The sequence below is a fragment of the Salmo trutta genome, chromosome 2 (assembly GCF_901001165.1).
Source record: "Salmo trutta chromosome 2, fSalTru1.1, whole genome shotgun sequence".
Classification (NCBI taxonomy): Eukaryota; Metazoa; Chordata; class Actinopteri; order Salmoniformes; family Salmonidae; genus Salmo; species Salmo trutta.
In genome coordinates, this window is record NC_042958.1 from 69,787,924 (window position 1) to 69,815,198 (window position 27,275).

The 27,275-nt window shown below is 41.6% G+C and overlaps 1 protein-coding gene across 1 annotated transcript in view; it reads right to left on the bottom strand.

Annotated features, from left to right (window-relative positions):
* LOC115162013 (alpha-tectorin) overlaps positions 1 to 6,616 on the bottom strand; it is a 42,548-nt gene extending 35,932 nt beyond the window's left edge. Inside the window, exons 1-3 of the mRNA XM_029712920.1 lie at positions 6,450 to 6,616; positions 6,256 to 6,334; positions 6,063 to 6,086 (exon numbers count right to left, since the gene is read on the bottom strand). Of these exons, the coding sequence (XP_029568780.1) occupies positions 6,063 to 6,086; positions 6,256 to 6,301 (70 nt within the window). The 5' untranslated portion in view covers positions 6,302 to 6,334; positions 6,450 to 6,616. The remainder of the gene's footprint in view (positions 1 to 6,062; positions 6,087 to 6,255; positions 6,335 to 6,449) is intronic.
* Positions 6,617 to 27,275: the final 20,659 nt, after the last annotated feature.

The following is a 27,275-nucleotide window of genomic DNA, read 5'->3' on the forward strand; positions in this document are numbered from 1 at the left end:
TATATGCGAATGTTCCCCAAACTTGAAACTCACGCGCTGCTTATGTATTCCAGTCAGGCTCTACACCCCTTATAAAGGGGATTCATGTTATTTGGCCACTTTAGTTGTGAAACAAACCTTATCAAAACATAAAGGACTATGGGCTAGGTTACATGAGGTGTGCGACTATGATTTGAAAAAGTTGAAAAAAATGGTTTCTTGCCTTCGCTGGACATCAGTCACAACTGATAATATATATTCACAGGTGATAGGCTAATATTGTCACCCATCAGACTATTCTTGATTTAATCTTGTCTTTACATATACCAAATAATATTTATGTGACATTTGTTTTGATTTAGAATGGATCATTATCATGCACCTGTCTTGAAACAGGGGCAGCAGGAAACAAATACATGTCATCTATGCACTTAAATAGCAAATGGAGGACACTTTTCCCATGGTTCATTTTCATGACAGCCAGGTAGGCTATACTCCTGTTGTAAAGATAAGCAATATGCTTAATATTAGGAAAGTTGAGAAATAAATATAGTAGACCTAGCCTATAGAAAGTTGAAGGGAATCCTTCTCTTTTTAATAGAGACCATCAGAGCCGCCAGAGCCGCCCACCTGTCCGGAGCCGCCAGAGCCGCCGCCTGTCCGGAGCCGCCAGAGCCGCCCGCCTGTCCGGAGCAGTCAGAGCCTCCCGCCAGCCCGGTGAGTCCTGTGCCTGCGCCTAGGGCCAGGCCTCTTACATGTCTCCTCAGCCTGGTGAATCCTGGGTCAGTGCCGCCGGAGCCGCCAGGGATGCCCGCCAGCCGGGCGCAGCCAGGGATGCCCGCCAGCCGAGCGCAACCAGGGTCGCCCGCCAGCTGGGCGCAGTCATCGCCGCCCGCTAGCCGGGCGCAGTCATCGCCGCCCGCCAGCCGGGCGCAGTCAGGGTCGCCCACCAGACCTTCGGCGCAGCCAGGTGTGCCACCTAAGAGGGTGACGCCGAGGGTGGAGCAGAGGCCACGTCCCGCACCTGAGCCGCCGCCGTAAGAAGGCCCACCCGGACCCTCCCCTTCAGTGTCAGGTTTTGCGGCCGGAGTCCGCACCTTGGGGGGGGGGGGGGGGGGTACTGTAACGCCCTGGCCATAGAGAGGGTTTTTTTGTTCTTTATTTTGGTTAGGCCAGGGTGTTACATTGGGTGGGCGTTCTATGTTCGTTTTCTAGGTTTTTTGTATTTCTTTGTTTTGGACCGTGTGTGGCTCCCAATCAGGCACAGCTGAAGTTCGTTGTTGCTGATTGGGAGTCACACATAAGGAGCATGTTTTTCCTTTGGGTTTTGTGGGTAATTCGTTTCTGTTGAGTGTTTTGCACCTGACAGGACTGTTTGGCTGTCAGTTTTCTTGTTTTGTTTTGTGTAGTGTTCTTTATTAAATTAAAATCATGATGAACACTAACTCCGCTGCGCCTTGGTCTACTCTCTCTCCCGACAGCCGTTACAGAAATACTGTAGCCTACCATTACTATATCCAACCCAACTCCATTTGTTGCCACTATCATGTATCCCAGTGGTTTTCAAACTTTTTGAACCACGACCTCCAAAAAGGAGTGGTCCAAAACATGCGGCCTACCGTGCACCGACATATGCACACGCAAACATGCATTCACAATCGTTGCACAAATGTAGCCGGTCATTTTGATGCATTTTCTCAACGTGAGAAATAAACTGCATTTTTAACATGCATTTGGAGCTGCAGTAGCCACCCAAACCTATCTGAAATATGAAAATGATCAATCAAATCGGCAGATATGTACACGCGAACATGCATTCACATTCGGTGCACAAATGTAGCCTGTCATTTTGATGCATTTGTTAAACGTGAGAAACAAACTGTGTTTTATACCTGCATTTGGAGCTGTAAGTCATAAAATGTGCGGAAATTATATCACTACCGAAAAGGGCACTTTTCCAAATACTTCCAACAAACCATGTACTGAATAGAGGCATGGTGACGACCTTACGAAATGTTCGGATACATTCCCTTTTCAGATCATTTCTTTTGCCCGGCATCTGATGTCAAAATGGGAAAGCTGTTCTGACTTTGTAGCTGTGCTATCTAGTGGAAATCGCTCTCATTTACAATTTCCTGGTTGCTAAAATTGAGAGAACAAGCACTGAATAGTTTAGGGAAAAATATCATTTTTACAGCTGTTTGAAGCTGGTGGATCAAACCCGAAAGTAAAAGGCTGAATGTATGTAGAATAGCAACCAGTGTATGTAGAATAGCAACCAGCGATTTCCACTCGATAACACAGCCAGAAATTCAGAACAGCTTTCCCATTTTGACAAATCAATAAGCGAATATCACAGCCAATCACATCACTGGCGGTAAAATACTTAACATCCCGCTCCGTCGTGGGTAAAAGCGTTGCAAAATAAATGTACACATACGTGACCTGATTCAGGAAACTAGGCGTATGTCGCAAGTCACGACTTCACAGGAGAGCTGCTTGAAAGTAAAAAAATGTTTTTTATCAAAACGCGTTTTTTGGCAGAAATGCCTTCTCGAACACGTGAACTTTCATGTGCATTAATATCAAACTTGTATGCCATATGTAAATACGAATAAAATTGTTAAATTACGAGCCTAGTTGGTTTAGCCACAGAAAAAGTGAGCAACCTTCCTGCTAGCCATGATTGGCTGAGATAATGAGTGGGCTGGACATGCCGAGAGATGAGTTTATATTGGTCTGCCATATAGCACTCGTCTGTCTATTGGAGCTGGTCAGTATGTCTAGGTAATCGTGTCAAACGCGTATTTTTAAAAAAAATATTGCGCGGTAAAACTGCATAAACCTAATGTCACGTTAAAGTGTACTGTTATCTAGCTAACGTTAGCTGGCTGGCTCACTAGCTAACGTTAAGTGTATGCTCTCCACTTTCTGGAGGACCGAGTTTTGAAATCAGTGGAATTTGAGTATGATAGCTAAGGAGATGGAGAAAACACCAGTCTGTATTACATCATCAAACTAGTAAGGGCAACCACGCATGGCATCAGACAGGAGACGCGTCCAACCATGATGTATACTGCTAAGATAGTCTAGCTAGCTACATTTGCAGATATTAAACATTTCTAATTTTGACAGAAAGTGGTTTCATTTCAAGTGTACTGTTAGCTAGCTAATGTTAGCTGGCTGGGTCACTAGCTAACATTATGTGTATGATCTTATTCTTCATATCCCAGACACATTTGCTTGACTAGTTATAGCCATAGAACCTAGTTGGTTAGCTACCTGCAGATTCATGCAGGGTAGTAACGTCATGAGTTGTGATTATGGTCCATTGTTTAGCTAGCTAGCGAGGGTGTGAACAATGCTGAATGGGTGTAGACAAAGAAGGGTTCTCCAATAGTAGTACCAAAACATTGAAAGACGGTTTTCTCAAAAGTGAGTTTACAAGTTGATCAACTTTCAAAGCAGAATTACTTTCCCATTGTTTCCTCAAATGCAGTGTATGATATACCATTTTGTAGCTCTGAGTCTCTACTTTTATCCAATGTAAAAAACTGAAATTCAAATGTTGCTACATAAGACCGAATCCAGGTGGTGAGTCACTACTTGTTGTTCAATAATTTCATCTAAACTGCTCGCGTCAACAACTGTCTGCGTAGCCAGGCGCTAAAATAGTTCTATGCTTGACACACTGCAAGTTCCGCCTCTCTCATCTCCTCATTGGTTTTTAGGAGCAAAATACCCACTTGGGTGATTGAAATATTTACTGAGGCCCACACTCCAGTCCAGTTGGTGGCGGTAATGCACCTTAAAGTTGGTTGCCAACCGCCATATAAAGTCCACGGAAGAAGAAGACTGAAGATGGAGCAACTACTAGAAACTAACTAGGTTTCTCCTTTTATCTGTGGATTAATTGTCGGAGTAGAGAACAGACTATTTTGTATGACTCAAAATGGGTAAAAATTCTACAAAAGATCCTGCATTTCAGATCAAATAACAACCCAATTTGTATATCCCAGGACAAATTAGCTAGCAGCAGCACGCTAGCTAAATGTCCATGAATGTTTCATGTGCTTTGAACTGTCCCCAAATTAATACAGTTGGTTCAGAGTTTGTTTATATATTTCAACCTGCGTGTCCTGATCGCATCTGTTGTGGATGGACAAAATCAACCCACTATCATTCCACTATTAGCACCAGATATGTTATGGAGATATTTCTGAAATTACAATGCAAAAATACCCCAAAAATCTATGCATATCACCTTTAAATTAAATAAATTCATAATGTATTATTCTTCAACTGTTCGTCACATTGCCGTAAATCCTTTTTTTTGCCTGCATCGCGCTGCGTGGAGAGCACTATAAGCAACACACACAATGGCAAGTTACTTTTGCTTCTAATAATGCAAAGGAAGGCAAGTGAATTCTGATATCAATGTCAAATGATGCACAGAATTTATGGTAGAATGTCGGGTACATTTATTTTGCATCGGGACATTAAGGGAACTTTAAAACCAGCTCTAATATATGCCCATTAAATGTCAGCAATGCCTTCATGTGAAATGAAACATAGAGATTGATGCTGTTTGCTAGCTAGTGCAGTATTTCAAAACCCTTTGTTGTACCAGGCAACAGCATGCAGCGGTCTTTCATCATTGCACTAAAACTAGCACTGTAGCAGTTACATTAAAACTAGCATTGACAAAATGACTGTCTATAATCAGTGTCTAATCAGTATCTCAGGGTCCAGTCAGCATCATCCCAGGGACTGCGTGGGCTGAGAAACACTGAGCTAGAGTTCAATCAGAGAGACCACCGATGATAGCATGGGACACTGAAACGTTTGCTCTACCTTAAGGCTGGTTTACAGTTGGCCTATCGACATGTCTGTGGACAGTTGTCGCGGTGACATCATGAACATTCTATTGTCGTCCGACATCAAACTTGTCGTTGTCATTATGAAAAAGTATAAACACAAAATGACAGCCTCTGAATGGCATCAGCAGCCCAGAGCTTCAAATAGCATGCTTTCTCTATTTTAACACCAATAAACCCATATGTTTAACATTTTATTTAGTAAAAGTCAACCTATACTAGCTAGCAAGGCAACTAAAAGCAACTTTCTAAACAATGTTTTGGTTTCTTTCTATCCTTAATATTGCTGGACCCCAATGGGGACCCATAATAAAATACAAAACATGTAATCTAGCTTAAGTTAGCTGGCTAGCCAGTTCAAATAATGACCTAAGTATAGTTGACAACGTCTTCATTTTACAGGTAAAATGTAAGTATTATTATTTACAAAGTAATGGTGAGCAATACAAAAAAATAGCTTATGGTTGTGAGTGTGACTAAATAAAACTAGGTCTTTCTATCTGAGGATTTTAGAACTCCTGCACTGTCTCGTCACAGATGGATTTGGTCTTATTGCTGTACCAGCCCAGTAACCACGACAAGGAAACCAACAGTCGCAGCAACGGTCTACATTCATTCCACCGGAGTATAAGTTAAATATAGTTTTGATCAGTGACACTTGTCACATTCTAATTATCTACAGACCAAGTATAAACTGGCCTTTTACTCTATCACATGCATTGTCTACACCTTGTCATAATGGATTTTCGTCAAATAAAATAAAACAATGACAATTACGAAGCGTGCAGACAGCATTCTGCACATTCAGAACAACCTTCTCTTACTGAAGCAAATTTTGACTCAATCTTAATTGTTTTCTTACAGGAGTTTTAAAATGATTAAACACAGTTATGTTCCAAAATATTTAATTCAAAGTCAAACACAGATTTTCTTGAGTGATATTGTTGCGATATAAATTGAATGGAAGTGTGTGAGCTATTTTAGGGTGACTTTTCATACATGATGTAAACTATGACATTGTAGGAATAGTTTACTTCACAGGGCATTCCATAGAGCTTGTATTAAAAATATAATACAGTCGCATAACTCCACTCAAGGTAAGAAAACAATTACGATTAGATCGTAATTTTGAGAAACTATCCTTTAAAGGGAATTGTTTGTTTTGCTAAGTGGGTTGAAATCAGTTATTAGACATGGTAAACTTACCAGAAACAGCATTGGTCACCCTACCTGTTGAGATACGAAAGGTAAAATGATTACGCAAGGGAAATTAATATGGAAAAATAAGTTGGTTTTATAGCCTTACAGACTAAATAGAAGTAGGGACAAAGGAAAACATGTGTGCAATTCAACAGCAGCTTTTCTCATCAGCTCCATACTGAGAAGAGGCAATACTTACTCATCATCAACAAAAGCAGTACCAAAAGCATGGTTTGGCTCCCCATTGTCACTAGCTCCTTGGCCAAGATAATTGAAATCTATGAGAAAAGATGATAATCATCATTACCATAATCGTCAGAAACCATTAATATTATTATCCCATCCTTAAAATATATTTTATACACATTTTACATGTTGTATTGATGAGCTCACCTGTTTCTGTGGATTCACCCTCTCATGTATGTGGTACAATTGGACACTAGGCTTATATATTGTTCATTTCTGTGGTGGAATGCACCTTGATCGAAAGCTCTACAAACCGGTTGTCCCACCAGTTACAATAATTATTTGACTGTGAAACATTCGCGTGACAAAGGCAAAAACAATTTGCTTCCTCATATGTGCACTGTATGCGAACAAATGCTTTATTGAAAGATTTAAGAAATATTCTATGGGGTTAGATTTGTTTCTTTATTCTGTAAGAATGTCTATTCAACATAACTCAAAGAAAACTATGATCTGTGAATATTTACAAATATTTCACAAAGTAAATCGTAATCCGTGAATACAGTATGTAAAAATAAATCACACATAAATCCATGATATTTAAATATATTCAACATAGCTCACAAATAACATTACAATTTGAATAAATGTAAAACGATTTGTGAGCAAATGTTCAGAAATCCCTAACATTTACAACTGTGGAATGTGAATTTGCTTATTCAAAAAGTGCTTGTGGATCTGTATTCCGTGCTTAAAGAATTTTCGGACACATTTTCCACCTGACGTATTTCTATCCACAAATATGTGGCTTAAGATGAGCAGTCTATGTCCATTCATTCTGGTTGTTAGGGGCAGTGTAACGTGTGCGCTGGGAGTCGGGAAGCAAGTTCAAGGTGTGAATCGTTGAATAAATAAATGAAAACAAGAAACACAAACAACGCACAGACATGAAATAGAAACAATTACGAATGTGGAAGAAACCAAAGGGAGTGCCATTTAAAGGGCAGGTAAACAAGGAGGTGATGGAGTCCAGGTGAGTGTCATTGTGTGCAGATGCGCGTAACAGGTATGCGCCATAACGAGCAGCCTGGTGCTCTAGAGGGCGGAGAGGGAGCACACGTGACTGTACCTCCTCCGCGACGCACGGCTCCAGCCGCTGGACGCCGACCAAGATGACGATCCCGGGGATCAGGAGCGGACTGGCCACCTCTGCTAAGGCGCGGAAACCTGTCGATCCGGCTGAGGCGCGGAAGCATGACGACCAAGAGCGCCGGAGAGAGAGCAGTTCCCTCTCCCCAGCGCGTTCGTCTCCAGCCGCAGGACGCCAACCACAGGGACGGTAGTGATAGTGTTGGTAGTGTTAATAATGTCACTCATCAGCATAGCTGTCTCTTCTCTAATTTACCACTAGCAAGATTGTGGAATGTCATTCACCTACAATTCAGCCTTTGTGCATGGCACCCTAAGGCAATTCCACCACGCTAGCTGATTAACTCATGCTATAATCATCTTACTTTCTTTCAAACAATGGACATAAATCTACGGGAGCATTTATACTGTATGTCAAGAAACCCCTTGTGTCTCTCCCCTGCTGTTTTGCGTAATCAGTCTTCCAACAACCTTCCACCTCCACGCATTTTTACATTTTAGTCATTTAGCAGACGCTCTTATCCAGAGCGACTTACAGTAGTGAATGCATACATTTCTTTCTCCGTACTGGTCCCCCATGGGCATCGAACCCACAACCCTGGCGTTGCAAACACCATGCTCTACCAACTGAGCCACACGGGACCACCACCAACTGATGGGTAACCTGTTATCAGCATCTGGTCTCCAAGGCGCATTTGTTAATTGTGGTGGGACATTATATCTCAGGTGCCGCTTCAGAATCAGAATAAGTGTTCAAATGGGTTGAGATCTGATGACGAAGATGGCCATGGCATATGGCTTACATTCAGGGTTGGGGAGTAATGTATTACATGTAATCTGGAGAAAAAACGAACTAATCAGTTACGTTACCAGCTAAAATATTGCAATCAGATTACAGACACTATAAATACTAGATGATTACTTCTTGGTTTGCTTTTAAATTCAGAAAGTATGTTAAAAAATATATATAATACATTGACACCTTTCTGTTTCTCAATGACATTAAATTCAGTACTGACAGCACTCAGTCGGGGTCTCAATTTACTGTTGAAAGTTAGAATAATAGAATACACAAAGTGCAATTTCGAAACTTGGTTGTGGATCAGCAGTTTTCCTCTTGTTACTGTGTCACTCACTGACAGTCGCTCAATTAGCCCGCGTCGGTAAAAAAACGTGATTGATAAATTAGTCTAGTTAGTCTAGACAGCTATTTAAATGTAAAAAGATGCACTATGCAGAAATCGCTCCGCTATTTTCTCGTTGCAAAATTTTTTTATAATAGTTTTCCTAATTTCACTTTCTGACAAAACAAGCAAGTATAGTGTAGAGAATCATTGTAACATCTAAACTGCTGCAAAATATCTTTCCCATAACCAAAAATATTGTATTTTCATCTGTTTGAAGCTGGTGTACAACACCGAAAGTAAAAGAGGCAAAAACTAAACTGAAGACCGGGAAACATAGAAATAGCGCATATAGAACAGATCTACAGCATCTTAGACATCCATTCAATGAGAATGACAGATCTTTAACTTACATTTCTATGTAAATTTGGTTGGTTGCCCAAAACGTTAAGTATTGCAGCTTTATGTAGTAAACCATGGCCGAATTATCGGACAGGCACGCAGGGCACGTGCCCAGGGGCCCTGAACTCCAGGGGGCCCCATAGATTTTGTTCGTCACTCGCTCACTCAGATATCGTATTAACATGCCAGAAGTCATGGCAAAATGTGTAGAATTGCAGGAAATTAACTGTAAAACTGCAACAAAAAAAGTTATGTAAAGCAAGCATATTTGTTCACTTTTGTTGATAAAATACTTTTTCTACTAACAGATCATTCTGTATGTATTAAATTACCATTTTGTATCCCGGTGCCGAGTTAATGTGTAGTGGGTAATTGTATAGCTTATGTGTTTGTAGATCGACTGAGGTGAATGAAGCTACACCAACCAATGTGATAATGGCTGGGGTAATTTTTGCTGTTCTCCAAATAGCATTTAAGAGTTTTTAAATGGTATAGAATTGCAGTAAATTAGCTTAAACTTTCTTAAAATGTACTGGATGGGGAGGATACCCAAAACGTACCTTTTGGGTCTTTGCTTGTAGCTGGTAGTTACCTTGTCGTTGTTATTTCAGCACTGTAGTTAAGTAATTATTATGTCACTTACTGGTCATTTCTTTATAGTTTCACCATAGTTTCAGTCTACCTACAGGGCTTTGACACTGTATTTTAAAGAAAAGATTGGTTCCCCTGTTATCAGGTAAATTACTATTACTTTATTAATAGTTTCACCATTGTTTTTTACTATTCATATCTTTATAACTTTACTTGTATGTATATCTGACTTAATTTCATGCAATTTCTCTCCAGACACATTAACACAATCACAAGTAATTAAGCTACTATGTTCATGAATGGAACTAACTTAATTGTTAGTGTAGCCGGTCTGTGCCTATGTACAAATGCGCTGGCTACTGCGTTCTGGCTTCGGTTTTGCACTGTGTTGTGGTGCATGTAGACAAAAGGGACACACTGCTGCCGTTTTTTGTCTTTTAATATTGGATGAGATGAAATAACTGCAGTGAACTGATGCAGCACAAAGCTATTACATGAAATGAAGAGCCTCTATGTTGCGCACACCTCTCCTCAGCAAACATCAAAGCAGACTCATAGGGCTCTAAAGTGCATTCGGAAAGTATTCAGACACCTTGACTTTTTCCACATTTTGTTGCATTACAGCCTTATTCTAAAATGGATGAAAACATTTTTTCCCCTCAAAAACAGGTTTTTTGATTTTTTTTTGCAAATTTATAAAAAATGTAATAAAAAAAATCCATCACATTTTCACTATCACAATTATCAGCGCACTTGCTTATGTTGGCCGAAAGAGATGGGTTTTGAGGAATAATCAAGTTGTGGGTGTTCGAAGCTTGGCCCCTCACTGGCCAATCAGAATGTGCTCCATGGCAAAATATGTGGTTGCTTCCAGTTGTGTATTTACGGTATTTTATGTATTGCTTTGGAATCAACTCCAATTCCATTGTAGTCCGTTATAGATGGTTAAATGGCTTACAGAAACGAAATAACAAAATGTAGACTTATCTTTGCTAAATACGTTAACTTGAACCCATTTGCAGTCCACAATGTTCTAAGTAATTGCATGGCTTCAACAGCATTCACATGGATATAGGGACTAGGTCAACTGTACATTGCATTATGGCTGAGCATGGACATGCCAAACATTGTCAATAAGCATTATTGAATTCATTATTGATAAGGCCTGAAAAGATCATGAATAATTGTAGTCAAATTTTAAACAAAACAACTTGTTTTAAATACACTATGTCACACTTACAGGCACCATCGTTTCTCCCCATGGGCATATCATTTTATAACAATTCAGACTATGAGGGTTTTGTGCACATCCAAACTTTTCACAGCAGCTGGTCAAAGATCCAACATGAAGAGAAGGGGAGAATGTCCGATCACTGTTATACTGCTCCCAAATAGGCCTGTGTTTTCTGAACATATTCAGAACCATTTTACAGATCAGATTGCATTCACACATCTCCAGAAGTTGCATTTCATACACGCCAAGGACGTTGTAACCATCCAACCAGGAAGGTGAATCATTCTAATAAGATTGGTTGTAATAAAATGTAACTAAAAACAAGCACTGTTTTTTTTTAAACAACAAGAATAAATACGTGTAAAATGTAATGATATCATAAAATCGTCAGGATAAAAAAAAATTGCATTGTTGTTGAACGAGCTTTTGTTATAGTAGGCCTAAGGGAGGGCTTGGGTTTTGAACATATGACATGGAAAACAAGCAGTTCTGACAAGTTACAGATCACTTCGCCAAAATTCTCCTCTCGTTTCATGATGGGCATGGACACATAGCCTACATCATGGACGGGGTTTTACGCACGTCCAAAACGGGACCTTCATGGCCAAAGTAATGTGGGCCTGCCTACAATGCATAGATTAAAAGGGAATGTCAGCTCACTGTTCTACTCATCTCAAACGTTATATTTTAATAAAGCTTTGATGATTAAGATTTACTTTCAAGTGATCTCAGGAGCCAAACCCTTTATCGACAGTCTTGACTACTTCGCCACTCTAACCACTAGGCTACCCTGCCACCCCCATGAGTGGAATGCAAATACTACTGGTCGGCTACTGATGTGTAAATGTACCAGAAAAAAAAATATTGAGATAAAGACGTACAGTAACTGGGTGTTCAAACCAGCTAGCGGAAAAACTCAAATTTTGACGCCTTACAAAGCTCTGAATGCCTAGTATTCGCCGCCCTGTGGGGATTTTTGTGGGAAATGGCAATCACTTGAGTATCAGTGATTTACTGTCGTAAAATTTTACTTAGCTATATAAGCATTTTCATTTGATTCTGTTTGCTTTTGCCTTGTCATTCTAAACGCTAAATTGCATTAGACATATACAAACGTTAATTAGCTAATTTTATTTCATGTCTATACAGCCATTGGTTGCAAATAGTGTACATTTTGTAAAACCAATTAAGTCCTTTCCCTCTCAAATTCATATTTTGTGCGGGAGAATATGGCTACAATGATTTGCAAGCTAAGATCCTCATCGCCTCACTTGAACCCCATGTAAAGCAAAGTGCTCGACAATACAGGTCTTTGAGCCAGCAGACTCGGTCTCTCCAGACTCAGCCTCTCTGACGGACTGTCTCCACCTTCCACCACCATGCGTCAAACAGTCAGACTGTTTGCAGGCAGAAACTTGTGTGACACAACCATTATCACTCATAACACACTGTATTTGTTACAACAGTTACAGTCCATCCATTCTGATGTACAGTACATTACATTTCCACAAATAATAACTGTAAGTATAACGTAAAACATTCTATAGGTTGAAGGATGAGTGTTTCCAGCTGACCTCATTCCTCACCTGAACCCTGTGTAAAGTGATGTGCGCTACAATACATGTCTTGTTGTTTGTCTCCCTACCAGCAGACTGCATCTCCACCCTCAGCCTCTCTGATGGACTGTCTCCACCTTCCACCACTGTGCGCCAAATACTCAAAATGTGAATCTGAAGGCTGGCACCCTGAGCCTGAGCTGGTGTGGCTGGACAGTAAAGGAGTCGATCTCAAATGTGAAAACTGTTCAAGATAGTGTAGAGTTTTACTAGGCACTGAGGAAAATAAGTTATAAATGCTTGTTGAGTTTAGTTGAACTTTTCTTCCCCCATCAAAACCAAGCATGGGCCTGTTTAACTGAAAACAAACACTGTATAGCCTCAAAATATGGTTAAAACTATAATTTGTATATAATAGATGGCCAGTCCTTGCAGCCATAGCTCCTATATGTGTATGGTCAGTGCCATCTGGGATCCTTGGGACATCCCTATCCTAAACCATAACCAAATCCCTTACCTAACCTTAACCATTTTAAAATGTCAACTTCAATGGGGTAGGGACATCCAAAGGAATCTGAATAGCACGGACCATATGTTTATCATCTGAGAGCTGTATACATGAATATTGGGCAGGGGACACAAAATAAGAGAGACTGGTGTGAGAGAGACAGTGGCCTGACCATATAATTAGAATACTATTATGACATAGCATAACAGAAAAAAGTTTCAGAGGGAAATTGATCCAAGGCCTTTGAGGCCCGTGTGCCACCAGTTGCCCGTCCCTGACCTAGAGTCCTGAAATTCTGTGCAAAGACCCACAAGGTCTGCCATGATGGATTTTCCGCCATTTTGAAAAACACTTAAATGACATCTCCTCCAGAACCACAGGGCCGATCTGGATTAAACTTGCTAAATGGCCTTAACTTTTTTTTTTAAAGTTTCACTATTTAGATTTTTACAAAGTTCACATTCCTGCCCTTCCTCCTCTGAGGAGCCTCCACAGTACCGGAAATACAGGTAACGGCCAAAATAATGGAAACACCTGAGTAAATGAGGGATACAAAGTATATTGAAAGCAGGTACTTCTACATAGGTGTGGTTCAAGTTAATTAAGCAATTAACAACATCCCATCGTGCTTTGGGTCATGTATAAAAATCCCGGGAAGGCCATTATTTGGGGGGGGTTCACCACAGTCGATCTACAAACACATCGCCTATTAGCTATACAATTAGCCGCTACACATTAACTCAGCACCGGGATTAAAAACTCGAATTTAATATGTACAAAGGGATCCGTTAGCAGAAAAGTATTTTATTAACAAAAGTTAACAAATATGTTTGCTTTACATAACTTCTTTTGTCAGTGTTGCAGTTTTACAGCTAATTTCCTGCAATTCTACACATTTTGCCAGGACTTATGTCACGTTAATATGATATCTGAGTGAGAGTGACTACTACAATCACGGTAATCTCCTTTTATGCACTATGGACATGCATAGCAAAAAATGTCTAAAAACCTGTTTTCACTTGTATGCATTTAATCCTTTTTAGAATAAGGCTGTAATGTAACAAAATGTGAAAAAAGTGAAGGGGTCTGAATACTTTCCCGAATGGACTGAACATCCAAGTTATTCTGCAGCTGTTCAAACAGCCTTAACTCCTTTGGCTGTTCCAGCTAAGCTCTTCTCGTAGCCTGTTTGAAGGAGATCATCAGCAGGATAACCAGGGTTTAGCTGTACCGGAGAAATGGCAGAGTAGACTGCCACGCTAGGCCCGCTATCACGTAACTTCGTAGCATCTGCTTGGAAGAAGTACTTCTCGCCCTGATTGTATGGAAACCAGTAGCAATTGTGTGCAATGTCAATCTGGACACCACTGAAGTACATCAAATCCATTCCCAACATTACAGCAAGGGTCTTGGAAGGCAGAATAACAGAATGAATCATATAGGAATGGTTGCACAGGCAGAACTCCAATCGAGTGGTCGTTTAGCCTCATTGTCAGCCATATACAATGGACCTTCTGTCCGCGGCTTCATGTTGTATTGTGGACATTTCACCTCCTGCCATTGCTTCTCACTGAGAAGCATGTAGGATGACCCGGTGTCCAGGATGGCTCTTCCTGTCCAAGAGCCTATGTGCAGGGGTAACACCAGCTGGTGCGGTATTGGCTGAAAGGAAGGGGATATCAATGGGCGAGTGTAGGCAGTGCCTCTTGGGGTTTCAGCTCTAGTCGGAGCACCCAGACTTGAAAAATTGAGGAGGGGAGACCCACAGTATAGAGACCTTAGTGTGTTTCAAAAATTATCAAATACTAATTATTTTAACCTAAAGCATTTAATAAAGACATTTATAGTACAATATTATGGGGAATGGGAATGAGAGGGCTACTTACACTGTTGGAAAGGGATCACAGCAGTGACTGAATGAGGCATGAGTTGGTGTTCAGAGGCTTGACCAGGACAGGATTTGACTGGGAAGACAAAAAACAATAAACACACACTACACAGTTAGACAAAAGAACTAAGAATGAGTTGGTCCAAGCAAGGAGTAAAATCATTGATGCCTAATAATGTGATTGTGTTTGTGTAGGTGATTGACTCTACATACAGTAATGAGAGAAAATTGATAGGGGTACTCACAGTGCTTGGAGGGGATACATTCAATGTGCCAGTAGATGAGCGGGCACATGATACGTGGCTTCAGTTCATGTGAGGAGAGAGTTGACAATGGTAGTAAATCAGAGAACAGGAGGAGACTGACATTCCATTATAGCTGCGCCATCGTAGGTTTGGACAACAAGCTTCTCCATAAAGTTTAAAATGATTAAAGTCAAACACAGACTGCGCATCTCGCCCACTTGACCCATCAAAGTAGCCCAAGAAACTTTCCTGAATGAAGCCATGTTCATCCACATACCTGACAACTGCAAGCAGACTGGTGGCAGACTGGTGGGGAAATTTTTACCCCCTGGGGCCTGTAGTTTTTCCTTATACGTTAACCTAACTAGGAAAACTCTGGACCCTATAAGGTATGACAGTGATTAATCAGTTGTAAAAAGGTTTCTGGGCTATGTGAGTTTAAAAAACTCCTGAAAAAACTCCTGGCCCTGAGGGGGGGATGAAAACCCTGTCAAACTGTAGCTACCTTATATTTGTTCATATAAATTATATTTAGACTAGGAGGGGGATTTCCTCTACCCAGACACAGACAACAACTGATAGACAAAATAACTCACAGGGCTGAGCTTGCTTTATGCATGTTTGCATCATGCAGGCCTATGGAACTGTAGGCCTTCTAAAACATTTACTCACACCTGTCATCACTATTATGTTGATTGATTAATTCCAGTTAATCATTTGATTGAAAACGTATCGGCGGACTAGCCAGCCCAATTTTGAATATAATCAAAATTTGATCACATTTACATTTTCTCCTGACACACAAATTGACTATAAATACACAATTTTATCAAATAGTTTACCCTGACCAGATGGACAGGGCACATGGGCTGTATGCAGCTGCTCTTATTATTGGCCTACAGTTGATCAGACTGAAAAATAATCTTGTTTTCATCCCATACAGCATGTCAGATTTCTAATGTTTAGGTGTAGCCTAGGCTACTGCAACGTTTATGTAATGAGTTTTTGCTTGTGTCTGTCTAGAGTGTTTAGGTGTTATCATCTTTGCTAAATAAATACCGGAGGAAAGTGCAAAGCCAACTTGAGCGCACGCAAACAAAATACGCTGCGTCAACCTCTCCTAAAATCTATCTTTTAATGGATGATGCAATGGAAGCTATCGAATCATTGGAATTGTTTGATATCCCAGAAAAGACAGTCAAAAGTTTGATATGTTCAGCATGTAAAGCATCATAACATTGCTCCTTGTAGTTGCCCTTGTTGGCGGAACTTTCCCCCTCGTCGTGTCTTCTAAAAGCAAATTCTTGCATGCCCAAAAATGCAGTGGTGTTGATCAGCTGCTTGAGAACATCCCTGTTTCTTCTTACTTTCTCATTGTTTCGCAGTTTGAAAACGCAGACTTTTATCATAGTCGAGGCAGCTTTTTCCCAGCTTGAATCTGATGTGGGCATTTTTATGCTCCCTGCTTTTGTTTTGCCATTTAGCGGAACAATCGATATTCGTCAGGTCACTGTACCCATCTTTTGAGGTGGGTACAGACTTTCCAAAAGGGCTCAGACTTTCCAAAAAGAAGGCAAGGCCAGCAATACAGGTGGTTTGATGAAAGGCTCCCTGTTAACCAGTTATACTTTTGGTATTTAAAATGGTATTGCTTTTAATTTAATAACCTTTTCCGTGTACCCCAGAGAATGAAAAGGTTTCAACAAAAAGTCCACAACATTTTCGGAAACTTTGGCAATTCTACCATTCTGGCAGAGAAATTGCACACTCGCGCTGGTAGCTAGCTAGCTACTGAAGTTAGCAAGGCAAATTTAAATAAATTGCACTAACTGGACACAAAGTTCTAAAACAAAGACAGCGATTTATAATCTACCTCCTCCGTCTCCTATAATTTGAAAAAACTAATTTGAATTGAATAATATCCCCCCCAAAATGCTCAACTATCACTCTTCATCTCCATCGAACAATGTCACCAAGCTTCTCAATACATAGAACTCCCATAAGGCCCTGTGGCACAATCGCAATACAACACACTAGGTTCATTCTCTGATCCTAATTCTACGATTGGATGGACAACATGTCAGTTCGTACTGCAAAAGCTTTGATTGGTTGTAGGACATCCCCCGTAAGTGGTTATAATTACCATGTCTGTCTATGGAAGGGGGTGAGGCCTACGATCCTCCTAGGTTTTGTATTAAAGTAAATGTAGCCGGAGGACAGAAGCTGGCTGTCCTCCGGCTACACCATGGTGCTAGCCCAGACAGTGCTGTTGAAGTTACTGTAGACCTTCATTGCAAAACAGTGTATTTCAACTAGGGATGCACGATATAAATGGGTAAGCATATCGGATTCGGACGATATTAGCTAAATATGCCAACATCGGCTCTATGTATAGTTTAACGCCGATGTGCAAAACCGATGTCAAAGCTGACGTGCATACCTATATAACGTAAGTAGATGACATAATAACGGCACGAAAAATACAATGCAACACACGCAACACAGCATTCCTAACCTAGCCCACAATGTCTGCTGTGTGGATCTGTTTTGAAGTTTCAAAGGAAAATAACAAAAAGGGCCATATGCAACGTTTGTGCTGCTATTATTTCCTGAGGAACAACAGTACAAATCAGTGGACTCTCATTGAAAACATGCTCGACACTCCTAGCTCCATTCGAACAACTGACTCGAGAAATAAGCTCATCAACTGTGTCTGCAGCAGACGTGATACCCTCTGTCATGGCATTGAAATGCCTGCTCAACAAAACTGCCGACACAGACCACGGGGTTAAAACTTGCAAAAGTACTCTACTAGAGGCTGTGAACAAGCGATTGGGTGGCATTCTCTCTGAGCCTCTTTACTGTGTTGCCACCATGCTCGATGCTAGGTACAAGGACCACTACTTTGATGCAGAAAAGAAACAGGGTTTACGTGAAATGTTACAGACACAGCTGGACAAGATGGAAACGGACACAGTGACAGTGCACACCGAGGGAGAGGACTCACGACAGAAGAGGCCACAGACAGACAGAGCTGAAACGTCACTGCTTGACATGTATGATGAAATCCTGGTTGAGAATGAAATGACTGAACAACGAAACAGCACAGCAAGTAAGTGAAAGAAATAGGTTTTGATTATGTTTTACTGGTAATGGGGACATAAGTACATGCCAACAAAATAACTTTTTGGTCAGTGTGTTTGTGTGTTTCAACTATTTAACTGTACTGGAATGCACAAAAGGCAGCTAAAAATGTAATATATTTTTTGTCAAGGAAAATATCAGATATCGGTATTGGCCAAAAATGTAATAATCGGTGCATCCCTAATTTCAACCAATTATTTGGTGACATATGAATATGTTAAGTATAGTTTTATCTAAAAAGGATAACTCATTTTTCACTATTTTGTATTTTTATGAACATTTCACTGAGGAGCATGGTCCCCCCCTTCCTTCTCTGAGGAGCATTCACTGCTTGATAATGATTTGGACATGTAGCTGGAGAATGCCCCTCTTTGCTACATCTCCAACAGAACACCGGAGGGGGTCTTGGCTGGAGACTCTGGCTGTGGTTAATGGTCTGGCTTGGGTAACTGTTTGGGTGTCTGTTTCTTTCACTGTTCATTTTGCTGTTGACATAATCTGTCCTTCTCGAACTGCTGTCCCAGTCTAATCAGTCTATCTACAGTTGTGACTCTTTCTCTGAGTTGAGTGGGTAGTAGATGGTTGATGTTCTTCAAGATCAACTTAATTACCTCTTCCTGCTCAATGCCAGGTTTCCACCGTCTGCACAGTCAATGGTAACTGTATGCAAAGTCACAGATATTTATTCTCTCTCAAAGTCTGCCAAGGAGGCAGGGGTGAGACGTGCCATATCCTACCAGTCTCAAGCTGTCCCATGCAACGCATTCCTCAATGTGGCAAGGAGTTCTTAGTCAGCCAAGGGGTTGAGGTCAATAAAGTAAACATCTATAATGTGTCCCTGAACAAAGGGGGGTCAAAATCAAAAGTAACAGTCAGTATCTGGTGTGGCCACCAGCTGCATTAAGTACTGCAGTGCATCTCCTCCTCATGGACTGCACCAGTTTTGCCAGTTCTTGTTGGGAGATGTTACCCCACTCTTCCACCAAGGCACCTGCAAGTTCCCAGACATTTCTGGGGGGAATGGCCCTAGCCCTCAACCTCCGATCCAACAGGTCCCAGACGTGCTCAATGGGGTTGAGATCCGGGCTCTTCACTGACCATGGCAGAACACTGACATTCCTGTCTTGCAGGAAATCAATGACAGAACGAGCAGTATGGCTGGTGGCATTGTCATGCCAGAGGGTCATGTCAGGATGAAAGAAATCCCGAGCCATGATACCTGAAAAAGGAGGCAACAGTGAATTATTGTGGAACACATAGCAGTCCGTGAGGTGTAGGCTACAATATTGTATGTACCTTTTGCTTTGCAAATAGCTAAACTTTACCATTTGACCGGATGCTCGGGACTCGGCTTGCTTGATCTTCTTCCTTTTATTCCGTAGCAATTCTGAGCAAATTGCTCAAGGGCCACGGTGGATTCGTCTGTGAAATGGTTCGCCAGCTTTGATCCATGCCTGGGCCTGCAGGATGCAAAGTTCTTTGTTTGTCAGACGAATCATTGGGTCGAAACTACAGAACAGTACAAAACAAGAGAACACACATGGTTAATGTTCTGAAAAAAAATACATATATACAAACACTATCGTTCAAAAGTTTGCGGTCACTTAGAAATGTCCTTGTTTTTGAAAGAAAAGCAAATTTTTTGGTCCATTAAAATAACATCAAATTGATCAGAAATAGAGTGTAGACATTGTTAATGTTGTAAATGGCTATTGTAGCTGGAAACAGCTGATTTTTAAGGGAATATCAACATAGGCGTACAGAGGTCCATTATCAGCAACTATCACTCCTGTGTTTCAATGGCATGTTGTGTTAGCTAATCCAAGTTTATCATTTTAAAAGGCTAATTGATCATTAGAAAACCCTTTTGCAATTATGTTAGCACAGCTGAAAACTGTTGTTCTGATTAAAGAAGCAATACAACTGGCCTTCTTTAGACTAGTTGAGTATCTGGAGCATCAGCATTTGTGGGTTCCATTACAGGCTCAAAATGGCCAGAACCAAAGCACTTTCTTCTGAATCTCGTCAGTCTATTCTTGTTCTGAGAAATGAAGGCTATTCCATGCGAGAAAATGCCAAGAAACTGAAGATCTCGTACAACGCTGGGTTCTACTCCCTTCACAGAACAGCGCAAACTGGCTCTAACCAGAATATAAGGAGAAGTGGAAGGCCCCGGTGCACAACTGAGCAAGAGGACAAGTACATTAGAGTATCTAGTTTGAGAAACAGATACCTCACAAGTCCTCAACTGGCAGCTTTATTAAATAGTATCTGCAAAACACCAGTCTCAACGTCAACAGTGAAGAGGCGACTCCGGGATGCTGGCCTTCTAGGCAGAGTTACAAAGAAAAATCCATATCTCAGACTGGCCAATAAAAATTAAAGATTAAGATGGCCAAAAGAACACAGACACTGGACAGAGGAAGATTGGAAAAAAGTGTTACGGACAGACAAATCTAAGTTTGAGGTGTTCGGATCACAAAGAAGAACATTTGTGAGATGCAGAAAAAATTAAAAGATGCTGGAGGAGTGCTTGACGCCATCTGGGGGGCAGGTTAGGACGATTCTAAGGGCCCCAAAAAATTATTAGAACATTCGGTACATTTTTGTCAATATTAAATTATTAACCTATCATATAATAGTTTTATTAGTACATTGTAAATAAAATAATGAAAAGACAGGAGAGAGAAAAGGGTGACAGTATGTCACCCGATTTTTCACAAAGGAAGGTGGGTGTAGTCCGTGAGTGGTGGAAATTAACCTGTTAGCTTAGTCCATAGTGAAATAGGCTACTTTTGCTCCACTAACATTAGTTACTTATTATCTTTACAGAAAATTGTGTTTACATTTCGCTCCTCTTTTAGCCAACACTTAATCACTTTTAGCAAGCTATTAATACTAAGTCAGTTGTCCCTGCCCCTGCCTGGTGCCAGGCCCAACAGATGCAGCTTCAGGCTCAGCAGCACTGTCTTCCCATCCCCATACCCCTGAACCAGCCCTACTCCCAACTGAAGGAGGTGAGCAGCATTGTGTTGAATGACATGTCAGTTGGCATAATTGCAGGTACTGCAATGCATTGAGGACAGGAATGGGATTCTCCAGTCAGGAAAAATCTCACTTGTGACACAGAGGCAGCCAATATCAGAGCCTTAAAGGAAGAAATGCAGGCTCTTAGAGATGGATGGGAGTCTCTCCTGTCCGAGGCAACGCTGATTGCTACGCAAATTATGTTGGACCTCTATTTAGCAACGAACACAGCTGCCAGAGGAAAAGGAAAAGATTCCATGATGAGACCTCTCAATAGTAGACAGCCCAGGACAGTGCAGCAACGGTGTTTCGAACACAGTGGTTTTTACTGCTATGGACAACATCATAAGTGACTTGAACACTAGGTTCCACACCACTGCAAAAATTGTAGAATCATTTTCTGCTGTTCTGAAATTTGGGCAGATTAGTGAGAATAAAGTCCTTTCTGTGTGCCAACCACTGATCATGAAGTATTCCAGAGATCGTACATCTGAGTTTCAAAATGAAGTAAGACACCTGAACACTGTATATGCTGCCCCTTTCCCCCCTAACTTGTCCCCTCTTGGTCTCCTGAATGCAATTTGTAAGATGCAGCTGCAAAGCATTTTTGGAGAAGTGTGCATTGCTTTACGTATATTTTGCACTGTTGCTTGTGGCAAGAGAGCTTTCAGTAAGCTAAAACTGCAACAACAAAAAATTATTTGAGGTCCACTATGTCCCAGAACAGACTTTGCAGTCTTGCCATGCTGTCCATTGAAAGTCAGTTAGCTAGAATGCTGGACTTAAAAGACTTGATCAGTGACTTTGCTAGCAAGAAGGCTCGGCGAGTAAGGTGAGTAAGGCAGAGCAAGGGCCATTGACAACTGCTAAATGACATGGCTTTGGATATTGGATCACTACACACATGATGCCCACAGGCTGAGAACAAGACTGAGAACAGACTGAGAACAAGATACAGTTTAAGTCGGAAGTTCACATACACCTTAGCCAAATACATTTAAACTCTGTTTTTCACAATTCCTGACATTTAATCCTAGTAAAAATTCCCTGTCTTAGGTCAGTTAGGATAACCACTTTATTTTAAGAATGTGAAATGTCAGAATAATAGTAGAGAGAATGATTTATTTCAGCTTTTATTTCTTTCATCACATTCCCAGTGGGTTTACATACACTCAATTAGTATTTGGTAGCATTGCCGTTAAATTGTTTAACTTCGGTCAAATGTTTCAGGTAGCCTTCCACAAGCTTCCCACAATAAGTTGGGTGAATTTTGGCCCATTCCTTCTGACAGAGCTGGTGTAACTGAGTCAGGTTTGTAGTCCTCCTTGCTCGCACACGCTTTTTCAGTTCTGCCCACAAATTTTCTATGGAATTGAGGTCAGGACTTTGTGATGGCCACTCCAATACCTTGACTTTGTTGTCCTTAAGCCATTTTGACACAACTTTGGAAGTATGCTTGGGGTCATTGTCCATTTGGAAGACCCACTTGTGACCAAGCTTTAACTCCCTAACTGATGTCTTGAGATGTTGCTTCAATATATCCCCATCATTTTCCTACCTCATGATGTCATCTATTTTGTGAAGTGCACCAGTCCCTCCTGCAGCAAAGCACCCTCACAAAATGATGCTGCCACCCCCGTGCTTCACGGTTGGGATGGTGATCTTTGCCTTGCAAGCCTCCCCCTTTTTCCTCCAAACATAACGATGGTCATTATGGCCAAACAGTTCTATTTTTGTTTCATCAGACCAGAGGATATTTCTCCAAAAGTATGATCTTTGTCCCAATGTGCAGTTGCAGACCGTAGTCTGGCTTTTTTATGGCGGGTTTGGAGCAGTGGCTTCCTCCTTGCTGAGCACTAGAGTCAATACTCTCAGGTGGTGCTACAGCTTTGGGACAGGTTTGGGAGAGCACAGGTGGACCTGTTTGCATTTCAGGAGAACACTCATTGCCCCAGCTGGTTCTCGATGTCGGACCCTATGGGTCTGGATGCCCTCGCTAATGATAAGCCGGCAACGCAGCTTTACGCTTTCCCACCATTTCCCCTGATCACAGCTACGCTAGACAGGGTCATTTTGATTGCCCACCAGCTGCTCTTGATAGCTCCATGCTGGCCGAGACCGCCATGGTTCAGCCTTCTGTTGTCTCTCCTCTCGGGGACCACATGGCAGCTGCCCAAGGCCCGACAATCTCTTCAGGCTGGGGGGGACACTGTGGCATCCAGACCGCACCGCCTCCAGCTTCGGGCTTGGCCTCTGAGAGGCAATAGTGGACCAGTCTAGACCTTCAGGACAATGTGGTGAACACATTGCGGAGCTCCATGGTTTATTCCACCAATGCGTCATATTTTTTTATTTAACCTTTATTTAACCAGGTAGGCTAGCTGAGAACAAGTTCTCATTTACAACTGCGACCTGGCCAAGATAAAGCAAAGCAGTGCAACACAAACAACAACACAGAGTTACACATGGAATAAAGAAGCGTAGTCAGTAACACAATAGAAAAAAAGAAAGTCTATATACAATGTGTGCAAATGGCGTGAGGAGGTAAGGGAATAAATAGGCCATAGTAGCAAAGTAATTACAATTTAGCAAATTAAAATTGGAGTGATAGGTATGCAGATGATGATGTGCAAGTAGAAATACTGGTGTGCAAATGCGCAGAAAAGTAAATAAAAACAATATGGGGATGAGGTAGGTAGATTGGATGGGCTATTTACAGATGGGCTATGTACAGATGGGCTATGCACATATCAAATGTGTTGGGACATATTCTGTACCTGGTTTGAGAGCCATATGTGCAAACGGATTGACGGTTTTCACAGTCACTGCTTGATGTGGGCCGAGCGACATCCACATTGAGCCTGGATTTAGACGCTATCTTGGCATGCCAAGGCGAAGACCAAGAGGGACCCATTGCTCTCCAAATGTATGAAGGGAGTTCGATGTCTGTGTCCAGCAATGGCCCACTCGGTGCCAAACTGGAACGTTGACGTGGTGCTGTCAGCACTTGCTAAGCCGCCCTCGAGCCCCTAGAGTCGATGACTTTGAAGAACCTATTCATGAAGGCGGCATTCCTGTTGGCAAATAAACCTCCACTAAGAGGGTGAGTGAACTTCATGCCTTTTCAGTGAGCACTGAATGTTTTTCAGAATAGGTCCAGACAAGAGGAGTGTCACCCTCTGTCTTAACTCCTCATTCTTGCCGAAGGTCCGGTTTGACAAACGTGAACTGGCCCTTACATTTGTCCCCAAGTGTGCTCTGCCCGGGTCAGGGCCTTGGACACTTACATTACACAGACAATACGACAGTCTGATTAGGTTATTCGTTTGCTATGGTGAGAGTGTTCTGGGCCTGAGTCTATCGATACAAAGACTCTCACATTGCATTGTGGACACTATTACTACAGCATATCGGCTGGCCATCCGGCATCTTCCGTCTGCCGTAGTGTCGCATTCTACTAGAGGAGTAGCTACATCGTGGGCACTGCTCCGAGGAGTTCCCCTCAATGACAACTGGTGCCTCAGCCAGTTGGGCATTGTCTACCACCTTTTCTCGGTACTATCGAGTCATTGTTGCCCTCGCCAATGAGGTCGTAACGGCTGTGCTGGGTGTTGTCTCCGCTTCCCTGAGTGGGGAAGGAGGGACATAGCAACTATGACTGTCCTGAGCTCAGTCCTACGGGACTTTGCTCTCTGTCTGGCCGTTAACTAGTTCACTGATTAATCTGGTATTGTGATACCATATTGGAGTGATCCAATATAGTGCTACATAACGAAGGTTACATATGTAACCACGATTATGTGAGCTATTCGATCACTCCAATCCTCTTTGACAATGATCTGTGGAGCCTCAAAGGACACTAAATTTTGTTTTGTCAAAACACATTCAGTACCCCTGCCTCCAGCGGGAATCCCATGTGGCTTCGGCCTTAGGGAGAAGTGTACCATAGTGGTGAATGTACCCTAATATCGGAACTACTGTTTACACTTATGATATTGTAAGGTATAATTATCTTTTTACATCAGCACATGTATCAATATGTTCTATTGTTTTGTTAAGCTACATGCTTGTGTGATTATTATGTCCTAAGAGACCGTGTATGTGACTAACTGCTGAGCTGTGGCTAATTAAGGGGTAAAACTGTTGAGGTATGCAGAAGGCTGTTACACAAACTAGAGTAACATGAGAAACCAATTGATATTGAAATACAATAACAGGAACTGAGCCTGTTGTCAATAGACTCAGAGTGTACAGGAAGTGCGTCACGAGGCTGGGACCAACCTGCACGCCAGCGATAGGATGAGTAAGTTTAAACGATGCTCATCCTCCCTCTCACAGGCCAGCAGTGAGCGGGAGCTATCTCTGTCAGAGTATATAAGGAAGAACAAAGGATGGGTCGATCAGTTGTCTGTATACCCTGCGAGGTGGTGCAGTGAGCCCGTATATACGAACATCATATTTTCCATTTGTACTATCATTCTATTTACTTGAAGATGAATAAAATAAGCAATGGCAAAACTAAGTTGCATGGTTTGTTTATATCCTAATACCAGATTCGATTGACGCAACCCAACAATTGGTGACCCCGACGTGATTCTGGTAGAATGACTTCGCTGGAATTTGTCCGGCCGATTGGCCATCGCTGTCGTCGGACGGTGTGTTTCACAAATCCTGACCGGTCAAATAAAAAGGTAAGCAGACACCTATTGTGAATAACTAAAGTTCTGCATATTGGACTTATCCAAATTTATTTTGTGAGACACCTGTTTGATGTAAGTGACTAAATTACAACATATAACTTAAAATTGATGAGGTATACAATTGAAAATTATATGTCTAATATGGTAAATGTGATTGTTGAAAACCATGGTAAAATAAGAATATTGTCTTACTGGCAAGGTCCGTAATTATAAAGATATTACGGCTAGGTTCGGGGAAATATTCAAAATATTAGCGTATTGTCTTACCGGCAAGGTCCGTAATCGTGAACGTATTACGGCTAGGTTTGGGGAAATACATAAACTCTTAGGCAAGGTCCTGTAGATCGTGGATATACTACAGGCTAGGTTCTAAGGGTACAGGGAACTATTGGAAAGGAATATTGTCCTACCGGCAAGGTCCGTAAGTATGAATATATATTTTTTTCCCTTGACATGTGCACTTGTGTAAGCATAAATCCACATGCACAACGGAACATCCAATTAGGATTTATGCTAGGATCACTTAAGGGTCCGAGCACAATACCAGCCTTAGTAAAGTTGAACATTTATTTTGAGCCCTTTGACTCTACAGCTACAGTACTCACCAGTTTTCTTCCCAGAAGTCCATAGGTCATCCCTGTAGACTGCCCAAAACGAGTGCCTTACAGCTGTAGACTTATCATGTAGTTATCAACTTAAAATAGTACCCTAAGCAACACCCCGCAAATTAGGAAAGCCCTAGATATGACATTAGACAATGCCATGATAGGGTCATTTTGCCAAGACCATGGACGTATATAGAATACAGTCCAATTAGATGAATAAGGTGGCATAACTATATTTTGTTTTGTTTATGCTTTCATTTCATTTTGTTACATTTTCTTCGGCACGTAGCAAGTGATAGAGCCATAAATAACTTCCCCATACAACCATCAGTTAGTGCCACAACACCGTTCATTTGGGAGGAAATGTAATGATATATTATACGAGTGTGTTAGTGCATTGTTAATATCTTCCAGTCTGGACGACCAGACGACGGGTCCGGAACGGCGATCCCAATCCGAACATCCGCCCAGCTTTGGAGCGGACGTCTTCATTTGCAGACACCCTACCCGGGTCGACCAGCAGAGGGGGGACTGCAACAGCAATCACCAACTGGACATCTGCTGCCCAGCCTTGGGGCGGACTTCTTCATTTGCAGAAATCCTACCCGGGTCGACCACCAGAGGGGGACCACAATGATGGTTCACAACCAGGACAGCCCACGGTCATTTTTATGTTGGTTTGCAACGTGCAGGTTAATCGCACGATTGAATCCAACATGGGGGGACTGTCATGACGTTGGCTTGATGGGGGAGGTTTATGACACCCATAAATATCTTCCCCCCGTTTTTTTCTCTCTCTACAGTTGACTCTTGAAAAAGCCCTTTGTTAACATAGAGATCCTGGTGACATCAAAAGATGG